Source organism: Melopsittacus undulatus, chromosome 7 (genome assembly GCF_012275295.1).
Source record: "Melopsittacus undulatus isolate bMelUnd1 chromosome 7, bMelUnd1.mat.Z, whole genome shotgun sequence".
Taxonomy (NCBI): Eukaryota; Metazoa; Chordata; class Aves; order Psittaciformes; family Psittaculidae; genus Melopsittacus; species Melopsittacus undulatus.
The window spans coordinates 72,031,721-72,043,932 of record NC_047533.1 but is presented as its reverse complement, the minus strand read 5'-3'; the positions used below and the strand labels follow the sequence as shown (position 1 = coordinate 72,043,932).

Here is a 12,212-nt window from a genome sequence, read left to right as displayed (position 1 = left end):
AGGACAAGAACAGGGGAATTATTTCCTCAAGTTTCAAAAAAAATTAAAAAAAAAATAAAGCATCCATCCACTGTCTTGTGTCTTTCCTCAAGACAATACTAGGACATAGGTCTACAAAATTAAAGCTGTGACATTACCTCTTATGCCTCCAGCTGTTCACATTCACAGATTTCGCAAGAAACCAGTATCTTTTGAGGCTGTATGTTCCCCCAGTTCAGCTGAAATTGGCTAATGGACATAAAAATTGTAGTGGCAGTGGGAGAAAGGTGATGACAAGATTGACAGAAAGGCAGGAAGGCAGTGATAAGCCAACAGCCTCACTGCCTTCGGAATTCTGGTTAAATACAGTAAAATAATTAAAAATTGACACAACATTGATTTTTCACATCTGAAAATGTCACACTTAATGTTATCTACAGCCTGGAGAAAAAACACTGTGCACTCCCAGTAAGTAGTCTCCCGTTTCCTAAGTAATAAAATTCCTCCTGCATCTTAGACTTCATACATCACGATACAACCAAATAAGACCAAATATTATCCACACAAAATATTTGAGACAGGTTGCTTTTTTTATTTCTTTTTTTTTTTTTAAGAGAGTAATGGGTAAGAAGTGCCTATAGAGTTGAAGTGTTCAAATCCATTACAAAATGAAATGGATTTGTGGATAGAGTGCCTGCTTTCTATCATGCTGCCCTGCATTTTATCATATTTGTATCCCATGTAAAAGGTATCTAGTGGGACGTTTAGTAAATTTATCTGTATTATTCTTGATACATGTTTGACATACAAAACCAGTCCAATACTGAATGCCTACATATGTACGCATGTATATACACACATACATTAGCTAGACTGGGTTGAATGACATTCCTTCTATACCGACATTAATAATTAATGAACACATACTTAAATGGAACTCATGCAGAACAATCTGTTCTGTCTTTTCCTCTTGTCAAAAAGCAGAAATTCCAGAAAGGCAGACTACAACTGGACTCCACATTGTAAAACAAGGCCCAGTTTAAAGCAGATCAGTAAAAGAAAACCACCAACTAGCTAGTCATCTCAATGAACACTGATACCCATCCATACAAAGTCCTGGGAGCTTTAAGTGATGCTGGCAAGCATTGTGTTATTCATCGATGAGCCATGAATTTACTACTATATGCTGGAACGCCGCACTTCCATCTAACATGTGCCTCATGTAAAGACTGTGTCCTAAAGTAACCTTCTATTAAGGGATTCATTTAACTTAAAACTTCAGAAACAAGTTGTACAAATTCCACCTCTGCACTCCATGAACCCATATGGAAACCTTCTGATGAAAGCCAGAACTTACAGTTCAGACTGTTAAGACTTAGAAACATACAAATGACTCCAACAAGTGGAGTAACATGTGCCCTGAATAAAGTCTATACGATAATTCCCATTTTCAGAAGCATCCAACATTAAATTTTGTACTGCAGAGACAATTATTTTAAAATCCATATTTAGGGAAAGTAATCTACTTCCCTCAAAGTTTATAATTCGCAGCCAAAGTCAAATCTGAAGTAGTCGGTTTGAAGTGGGAATGAATATGAGATCAAGGCTCTGAATAAGTAATTTGATTTACTGTCCTTTACATACAAAACATGATTCATCATGTGAAAAATACCTTTGTGATAAAAAAAAAGGAGTAAACTCATTTTGACCCTTTGCATACATGTTTTTAACAAACTGTTGAAAACAAAAACTAAAAGTTTGACAAGTTTTTTTTTGTGTTTTTTTTTGCTTTTAACCAAAATTTCAAAAGCAGCTTTGAAATGTTGGTGTCTACAAGATGGCTTTAATCAATATTTTTGGTTAATTCAGTATTTCAGACTGATGGCAGCCTTTAGAAGATTGTATGTGGATGGAAGATAGAAAAGAAGCCATATAATTGAATGTACAATACTTATAATTCTCAATAGATGGCACTCTATATCAAGAAATCTATAGTGTCTATTTAAGAGAAAGCAAAAACAATTGGATGTATGAGTGCACTGACATGCCAAAGTCTGAATCCAAAAAAGCCCAACATCCTTAAATTTGAAAGTATACCTCTATAAAACTGAAAGTACAAATAAGGAACCTAAAGGCAAACAAAAACTCTGAAGGAATATTCTCTCTCAGATATTAATCACACAGAGATGTTTTTCACAAAGGCAAGTGTATTCCCATCTTAGACAAAATTTACAGGTAAATTTAGAGATGACACAAACATGACTATAGCTATTACTGTATACAAGCTCATAATAGAACAGAGAATCCTTTTAGTAATATTACTTGGAGAGTGCAGTCTTGTGCAGAATTTCACAGGTGTCTCGATATCTAAAGCTACACAGATTTTTAGAGCCATTTATGAGTCAACATTAAAAAAGTCACTCAGCCATACAGAAAGGACCAACAGCAATGGGCCGACGTTGCAGCATGGGAAATGGTTATTAGGCAAGTTTACATGTCAAAGTACTGAAACAGGCTACACGGAGCACCTGAAGCTCCATTTTTTGGAGTTATTCAAAACTCAACAAGGCCCCGAGTGATCTCATCTAGCTTCAACAATAGCCCTGCTTTGAGTGGGATGTCAGACTACAAGAACATCAGTCCCGTCTAGAAAGCTGTAGGATTTTAAATTGTTCAGAAGAAATCTCAACACAAGAGGATGAGACCCAACACTGCATCCTCAGGGTATAACTTCTGAAAAATACTCCCTCAGGTATAACTGAGCTGTATTCTCAGAGTCCCAAAACAAACCTTCTCACAAAACTAGAGAACATGACCTTTCAGCCTGTGATGAAGACATTTCAACAAGATGTAGGAAAGTCCTCTTTCTAGTAGGGGACTGAGAATTTACAATTAGATGTTGCCATCTAACAGTATTCACTACTGTTAAAAATATTCCTGCCTGCACATAGAAAATGTAAGCATTTAAAATTAGAGTATTTCTGACATCAGTTGGCATGCATACAAAATTCTGTGTCTGAGCTGAATCCTTAAGGTGATGTGACAAGGTCTTAGAACAAATGAGCTTTTGTAGGTACAACAAAAGGTTTTACTAACCATTATTTGTCCCAAAAACTTTTCCTGGAATATATATTTTGTAGATCTACTGTCCATACCTAAATATCACTAGAAATTCCACACTGAATTTGAAGGAAAGAAGTCTGATAGTAAACTAACACAGATTAAGTTCCCCTTCAATACCATGAAAGGAAAAACTTGTATAGGAAGGTGTAAGAGGATAGTGCAATGCCTCCACAGCACTTTGTAATGTAAGTACCGGGCCACAAATGCCATGATGGCAATATTTTCTTTTCTGTTTCCAGAAGAGGTATTTTTCTCCTGATTGCAATAAAAAAAAAATTTAGGTACATAAGACTCATTCAACAGAATGACAAACAAACAAGAAAGTACAGCAGAAATGGACTAACTCGAAGAAACTGAAGGATTCCAAGCCAGATATTGGCCTTCTCAGGCTAGAGCTCTCACAAAAACACAGCTGTCATTTTAGCACTTTATTTTAGCACTTCTCTCCTTCATTGGTAGGTGCAGATTCACCACATATGAAAAACTCCAAACCTAGATGAACTGAAGGACAGCTGTTGCATAGTATGTACATTCAGATACTTTGCAGCTGATTTTAAGACTGATCAATGATTTTGATGTCAAGAAACGCCTTAGGAATCCGATATTTACAGACTCTGCTCAGAATGAAGTTGCTTCATCCATACAGCTTCATCCAACCTTAATGCTATAAAAATTTTTGCCATGATCCATTTAATTATTGAGATTTCCAAATATCTGATTCAGGCTGCTTCCAATCTTCTCCCATTAGTCCTTTCAAGTTCAAATCTTCAAAAAATTCCAGGCGATGACTGCAAAGAAAAACAAAATAAAGTTGTAATTCTTGTAGTATGTGTCTTAATAAGATACAATATCCTGAATAGGTTTAACTCATCTCTATTTTCAGGTGTTCCTGGACAGAAATGTAACCAGCATTCCATGTGTTGATTTTCCAAAACTTAAGTTTATAAATAAAACACACTACCACGTTTCCGAAAATCCTGTACTCGAAAAATACAGGGCAAAATTCTCAGCTACAAACAAGCATTACACAGCATAAAGTGAAGTTAAAGTGCTCACCTTTTAAACTCCCACAGCTCACATTGCCTGGAACTGCAGTCAGAGCAAGTGCACAGTGATATCCTGCCTTATGACTTACCTGCACTCCAATAGCATAAAAATCTGAAGCTCTTGACCATTTGAAAAGTTGTATCACAGGGATATTCTTCCCTTACAGAAAAAGGGGAAGATTGCATAGCAAAGCTAGTGAACATTTTTTCCTCTGAAAGTTTTATTTACTTTAAAGAATTATGAATCAGTTCTTGCTAAGAAATTCTCCTTTAGGCTACCACACAGAAACAACAGAATGAAGACACTGAAGCCAACTGCTGATTAATACTTAATCAACTGACAAACAGTAGATGGAACATCTGACACTAAACTTTATAAATTTTAAAAGGTAAATGTAATTCTCTTATCCAGAAGAGATTTCTGAAAGTAAAGACAAACTAAGAGCAATGAAAATAGCAAGGAGCAACCTCTTCACATAATTGCATCTTCTATCAATGTCTGAAAAGTCAAGGGTTTCTTTGAAAGGGGTGCTATAGAAAGAATAGGAAAATATTACAGCCAGTTTACCACAGAAAAATAAACAGTATTTATTTCTTACGAAATACCAAAGAAAGGGAATTTATTAGCAACAGCTTAAAATTTTTAAAATAAACAGTTGCAAAAGCAAACTTTATCTTAAATAAAGACAAAAAGGGCAACTTATCTAAAATTTACCTTACCTGGCTTACAAGTTTGTGTAAGAACTGTAATACACTCACTAAAGCTAGTTCATTTATTCAAAATGCCCAGAAGTACCAGTTTTTATCAAACCATCTCAGCCTCACAGTTGAAGAAAATAAATAAGCCTAAAGCACAATTTAAAAATTAAGATATCCTAGTTTTTCTATTGATACTGGATATCCTTTTATTATACTTTTCAGTTTAGTCTGTCTTTTCAAACTTTTCCCAATACAAAGCCATCTGTAGAGGTAAGGTTGTTTAGACCAGTAGGGAAGAAGCAAAGGAGGTCTCCTGGAAGTGTATCTGGTAAAATGAACATTAAATCACATTTCAGGAGGTGTGGAGGAAAAGAAAAAGCAGAACAAGCTCTCTATGATTTAACTGAGAAAGGTGATAAAACAGATGGCCACAGTGTTGAATGCATCATTTTCTGTGCATCTAAGGGATGATAATACAGAAATCAAGCACTAATTACAGCTATCTGCCACAGTGCTTTATAGAAAGCACAGTGCCAAATGATCCATGGCTAAGCAGTATAATTAAAATAATAGCAGCACTCAAAGAAAGCCAGATTAGCTTTCTTTAAGTATTCCAGAAATAGTGTAAATATATTACAGAAAAGCTAACTTTATGCTTACAAGTCTGGTTTCTGTCCTTCCTGTAGTTCATGTTGAGGTACCGGATAAAGCGCTTCATATTTCCTTTCTTCTCCTGAGCCATGAATTGCAAATGCGTTGAACTTGTTAATGCATGGTGGAAAATAGTTCCAAGGAAGATGAACTTTACCCTCCCATTTGGTTTTCATTCTGGTCACCTCAAACTCTAAAGAAAGTTCTTCCTGTTAAAGACAGGAAAAATAAAAAGAGGTAATGCCATTTTCTAATCGGTCAACAGGTACCTAAAAGTAACTCGGTTTTCTGGACATTGTGAATGTACTTGACCACTTACTTTCCATACTCTTCTTCTGCCAGAAAGCAGCAGCAACAAGTGCTGTCCATGGCTGTCAAAAAAATCAGAGCACTGTTTTCTTCAAATTATGCCAGTTGCAGTTATTAGTGCACTGTTCTGCCACAGATACATACACTCCCCATATTGGAACAATTTGCTCATACAATAAATAATTTCCTCATACACATACCTTACAAGCATTAGAACTCAAAATACAAATAACGTGTAACTTTCAGAGTGCTGTACTTACGGACAAAGTTCAACTTCTAAATATTGTTCAGTTCTGTCATTCAGGAAAAATGCTTCTACAACTAAAAAAAAAAAAGAAAAAGAAAAAACACCAAAACACATTGTATTTTATATTATATATTTTATATATAAAAATATTATTATATATATATAAATATACATTTATATACATTGATATATAACATATTTTATATAATATATATTATATAAATTATTTTGTAATAAGCTGAGACTTTCATTATCTCCCTAAGACAATTCTAGTTTCATGATTTTTGGCCTATGCCATGCCAGACCTTGACTAGCTGTGTACATGCTACTGACAGCTTCTTAACTATTTGAAATGCCAAGCCATAACTGTAACTTCAAGAGCTTTTATTTCTAATACTTATCATCATAAAGTGCTTTAAAAAGCACTGAAGTAATCTATTTACATTACTACTTTCAATTTTCAAAACACCCATCTCGATGTTGCAGAAAAATATGGCCTACTAACTAATGTTAGCTCTCTATAAAATAAGAAAAGCATCACCACACAGCTATTTCATTCAGTATGCTTGCTGTGAACAAAGCTGACCAAGATAAACTGATCCTAATCAATCATATGGCAGGCATTCCAGGAAGGGTACTGAAGTGTGGAAGTCTTGTGTTTGCTGGTAGCCTGAGGATAAAAGAAAAAAAGAAAAGACAAAGGTATACTCATAGCAGACCACACACCTCATAAATAAGCCTGCTAAATCTCAGAAATAGTTAAGAAAGCACTGAGACAAGTGATTACTGTTCCAGGAGTACTGGAAAGCCATGTTGAACCACCTTTCAGGAACACCAAGTAGAATTATAATGGTGCTTCTCAACAGCAATGACATTATTAGAAAGCTTCAGTTAGAATTCTGATTGTTTTTACATAATCCTACTTAATATAATCATATCAGAGAGGTGCTAACACTCTTTTAGTAGGGATTTAATGAGAATAGTTCAATAATTAGGAAGCAGAGAACAGCTAGAAACAAATTTTTGCATTATTCAAAGTAGGTGAAAGTGACAGTATTGACAGGAAGCAACAAGGAAAACAGCATTACTGTAAGAATATTCCCCATTCCATTTGGGAACAGTCTTGAATCATATTTTATAAGCTGCTATCTATTTGTTTCACACTCTCCCAGTCCTCAAATAAGACTGGAGAAAACCAATTAGATATAGATTCTCTACTTCTTAAAGCAAGAGCAGAACCCATCTTTAGGATTTCACTTCTACTTACCAATTACAAATGCATTTACATATACTCCACAAAATTATTTTGATACTCAAATATGTTAAGCCCCTGTTATGCCACAAATTATATCAGTAACTCAGAAACTAACTTTGATTGCCTACGCTAGGCATTTGACTGAGCACTCTTGCTTGACTAGGGAGAGTCAGCTTCATCATTCTTGAAATCAGTCCAGCTCATTGGACTCCATTTCTTCCCAGCCACTGAGTGACATAACATATTTGCTTCTTTTCCCAGTCATTTGTATTGTTGCACTACTATAAAACAACCACTCACCAGATGGTCAGCAGTGCTAGTGATGAAAATTATTTCATTGCCTAAAAAAGAGCATTGCTATTTATACAGTTTGAGGTAGTTTACAGCTGAAAATATCATGAGGCTTGTAGTTACTTAAGGAGCTGCTTAAGGATAAGGCAGTGATTGCAACTAAACACTTTCCTGGACTGCTCTGGATACAACAGCATAGTAAGTTTCTACTTTACATTTCAATACAAGCAGTACTGTGACCAAGAAAACTGAACTAGATGTCATACACTCACCACCATTAGATCAGTTAGAAAAAGATAATCATCACAGACTCTTAAATAAAGACCATCCATATTATCTACAGAGGAATATCACTGTCTACACAAATCAGATACAACTGCAGAACAGTTACACTTACCCTCATAGTCCCACAGTCTACTAAAAGGCTTCCCTGGCTCTCCAAGTGGTGCTGGAGGGTCATTAAATAAGGGAGCACTAACTTCCATTAGCAGTCCCACATTGTCTGACTTCAGCCAAATTGTTGCTGGCTCATGGCTCACAGGTAAACCATCCCATGTGTGTTTAATTGTAAATTCCATCTTCATACACTACATAAATGAGAAAGGAAGGTTCTGTCAATGATCATCTTCGATTCCATTTCAGCACCAACTGCACTGTTTGCTTGGCCAGGGAAAAAAGCACACTTTTGTACAAAGCCAATCACCAAATCATGTTTTTAGATATTAAAAGAACTAAAACAGTTTAACTTTTCAAAGCAACTAAATAAGCACTTACATGAATGCTTTTCATAGGTTTTTATACTTGTATGGTAACAAACCACCCCAACTCTTACCAAAAGTAATTATTTCAAGTATGTACCTAAATGACCACCTTCCAAAGCCATAAAAAGTATCTACCAAGAAAACACAGACTCCACTACAGGACCTTAGATGATTTGGTGTCATGAGAAAGACTGAGAAAGGTCTTTCATGAATGAGATATGAGAAAATGAAAGAGTTAGCTAAAGCTTTCCTTCACAGTCATTGCAAACCAGCCAAATTAAAGGATTTCAAGCAAAACTGTAAGATCATATTAAACAATTGAATGTTTGCAGAGGAGCAAGAACAGAGAATACTGCACTCCAACGGCTGTTGCCACTTTGAAATATACAAACCTTACAAATAGCCTTATTCTATTTAATAGGCAAAAGAACCAGTAGAGCCCAGTTTCCAAACAATTTTTAAGCTCCTGAAGCCTTACTTCTCCTCTCTTTAGTATTATGAGCTCATTCCATATTGATGGTTATTTTTTCATCCACAAAAGAGATCCTTGATTTGTTCCCTTACACATCTAGCCATACAAGAAGTGAACTGACAGTACATAGCCCAGCAGAGAATTATAAAGTTCTGTGACCAGAAAGATGCTATCTCAATACTGAAGTTGTAACCACAGTGGGAAACACTAAATTGGATCATTTAATCTCTGCCTCACTACCTACTTCCTTGGGACTCACAGAAAGGTAAGTGTAGCTTACCACATTATGCAAGTATTATTAACATGTGTAGCACATGAAACAGAATGTAACTACATGTATCGCATTTCCCTATAAGTCACAGCCTTGCTCTCATGACTGCACATTAACTGTTTCATACACTCTGCCACAGACATACCAGCCAGCTTCTCTTCACTGACAGGTCATCCTGAAAAGCACCAGATCTCCTCTATTTCTAGATATTTTACTGACCTAAGCCCAATGACATACATAGATAAACTCACAATGAAGGAGATAATGATGTGACCAAAGAAGTCTGACAAATTAGAGAAAATTTGAAACAATAGATTTAATCATTAGATACCTTAGGAAGCCCAGTAAAAAGAAAAGAAAAAGAAAGTCAAATATTAGAATACCACCTTGACGAGGCTGCATTTAAATAAATTGAAAACTAATTAAATTCTTATATCAGCATTCTAACTTCGTAAGCCAGACAAGCATCAGATGTGCTTTACGCAAGAGACCTGGAACAGCCCTAGAAACTATGAAAGACTTTATACCATCATTAATGTTTGCTCCAACTCAAGTGGCAGGTGTATTTCTGGAAGCTAGACTGCACAAGCTGAGAGAAAACAGTAATTGTACAAAGCACGGGAAGACACCTTACAGCATCCTAACAGCATTCCTAAGCCAGCAGAAAAGGGCTCACAGTCCAGTATTAATACTAACTCAAACAGGCAAAGCTACATCACCACAGTTTAAAACAAAAAGAGATAATTATTTAGGTATTCCAAGCAAGTACAGTGACAGCTCTTCAGCAATAATTACAATGTATCCCACCAAATAAAAGAGCAATATGTTAAAAAACAAGTCCATTTCACAACACAAACAGCTGCTGAAACATACTCAATGGGCTACTTAGCCTTAAAATGATTTAGAAAATATTAGTCCACAGAAAATGTAGGCAAGAGCTGTGTTTTTAATCTACAGACACTGAGCAGCATAAGCATGAACTCTCCACAGATGGTAAGGCCTTTCCTAGTGTTTTCTGAATGAACAGAATTCCTGCAAATTGAATACATGTGCCTTGTGCACTTAACATGAAAAGAAACAAAACACAATTTTATAAGGAGGATTACTTACTGAAAAGAATAAAGTTTAAGACAAGATGCATGCATGTAAACAAATTAATGAAGTGTTATGAACCCATTTTATACTACATTAGGAAATTAACATGCACTTAGAGGTGAACATTCCATTCTATCATTCAGTTTCAATCTGTGCTAATACATTTAACTATTTGCTTTCACTGGTCAAGGCAAATGTCTGAAACACCTATTTGAAAGAACTATCAGATTTTAGTAGCTTTCTAATAAAAGTAGGCTGGAAAGATTTTAAAATACAGTGTCTGGGGTTCTGCAGTAGCAGCCATTTTTCTCCTTTTTAGTAGCTGGTGCAATACTGTGTTTTTGACTTTCAGCTTGGGAACAGTGCTGATAACACTGATGGTTTTAGTTGCTGCTCAGTAGTGTTTACCCTGACCAAGGACTTTCTGAGTCTCATGTTCTGACAGGGAGGAGGGGAAGCCAAGAGGAAGCAGAAACAGGACACTTGACCCAAACTAGCCGAAGAGGTATTCCATAACACAGCACATCATGCCCAGTACATAAACTGGGGGCAGTTACCCGGAAGTGTTAGAGCACTGCTTGGGTCAGGCTGGGTATTGGTCGGCAGGTGGTGAGTGGTTGTATTCTCTTCCCTTGTTATTTCCCTTATCATTATTATTATTGGTGGTAGCAGTGGTGTTTTTTCATTATACCTTAGTTACTGGACTGTTCCTATCTCAACTAATGGGAGTTACATTCTTTCAATTCTCCTCCCCATCCCTCCAGGAGCCAGGGGGGAGAAAAGGTGAGGAGAGTGAGCAAGAAGCTATGTGGTTCTGAGTTACCAGCTGGGTTTAAATCACGAGAATTACATGACTAGCTATTGCAGTTCCTTCCTGAAGTAAGCAATGTGAAGCTTGCCTTTGGGCATAAAATTCAGCAGATTGTCTCTGGAAAAGTCATGACATAGCAAGTTTAATAGAAAAAAAGAAAAAAAAAGAAAAAGAAAAAGGCAATGAAATAATACAACTTGCTGAACTATTTTAGACACTGCGGTAACTGCAGTGCCTAAAACAAAGACAAGACACAAAATGCATCACAAATGCACATCCCTATTTGCACCTATATGATAGATGACATTTAAGGTTAAAAAAAAACGAAACAAAAACCTAACTCCTGCGGGAACAATTCAGTGTATACCTAAATGAACATATTGAAGATGTAGCCTGCTGCTGTAAATTTACTTCTGAACAGAAGAGCATGGAATTTAAAACAATCAAAAATCAAACAGATATGGTCGGCAACTGCAAAACATTCATTAGCATCTGTTGCTCAATTTGCAGGACAGAAGATACAAAATTCTCCACGTTAATAACCTTTGGTGCAACTTTTAAGTTTATTACATTGCACAGATTTGGCTAAGCCGGTTACTAGCATACTTTAAAATGATAATAAAAACAGCAACACATAGAAATAGTGTAAAAGCAAATTCAAACAAGAAGAGGTAACGCTCCCTTACCTTTTAACATCACACCTCTACCAGCTGCTAATACGCTGTAAAGATGCAAACGCTCAACAGTTCTACAGCAAGTACTTTCTCAGTCACTTTGCAGTCGTATTGAATGGCCTCAAGCTACATAGTGCCGAGCACACCTAGCTAGTATGCTCAGAGCCCAGCAGCAAGGAGAAATCTGGTGCTGCTCGCCGCTGCCACCACTTCACATCTCTCCTTACCAAACGGATTTACGCCTTCCATTCCAGATCCCACCCACGCTGGCAAGAAGGAAAAGGACAAGCAGGAATTACCCTAGTGTTTTTCCTACTTGCTCCAAGAGAACAGGGGGGAAAGCCGAAAACCCAATAGAGACAGTAGCTTTTAGCGTATTTAAAACACAGGCATGAGCTCCCAGAGAGCTTCAAGGTGTCTCCGGTCGCGGAGCGCCCTTCTCCGACGCCAGGTCCCTCAGATGTGTGAAGCAAAGCACTGCTACACCCGCGAGCACCCACCTCAGCCGCTACACCCTGCCGCCTGCCG

General features: G+C 36.6%; 1 protein-coding gene across 2 annotated transcripts; it reads right to left on the bottom strand.

Annotated features, from left to right (window-relative positions):
- Nucleotides 1-600: 600 nt before the first annotated feature.
- On the bottom strand, nucleotides 601-12,198 carry LOC101871602 (UPF0462 protein C4orf33). Of its 2 annotated transcripts, none has more exons than XM_031043405.2 (6): nucleotides 12,185-12,198; nucleotides 7,998-8,187; nucleotides 6,068-6,128; nucleotides 5,818-5,869; nucleotides 5,508-5,707; nucleotides 601-3,890 (listed from the first exon to the last, which is right to left on the bottom strand). In XM_031043405.2, the coding sequence occupies exons 2-6, from the start codon at nucleotides 8,182-8,184 to the stop codon at nucleotides 3,797-3,799; spliced, it is 594 nt and encodes a 197-aa protein (XP_030899265.1). In that variant the 5' UTR covers nucleotides 8,185-8,187; nucleotides 12,185-12,198; the 3' UTR covers nucleotides 601-3,796. The 2 variants fall into 2 exon arrangements, with proteins under 2 accessions (XP_030899265.1, XP_005142784.2); XM_005142727.4 differs by lacking the exon at nucleotides 12,185-12,198 and adding an exon at nucleotides 11,697-12,062.
- Nucleotides 12,199-12,212: the final 14 nt, after the last annotated feature.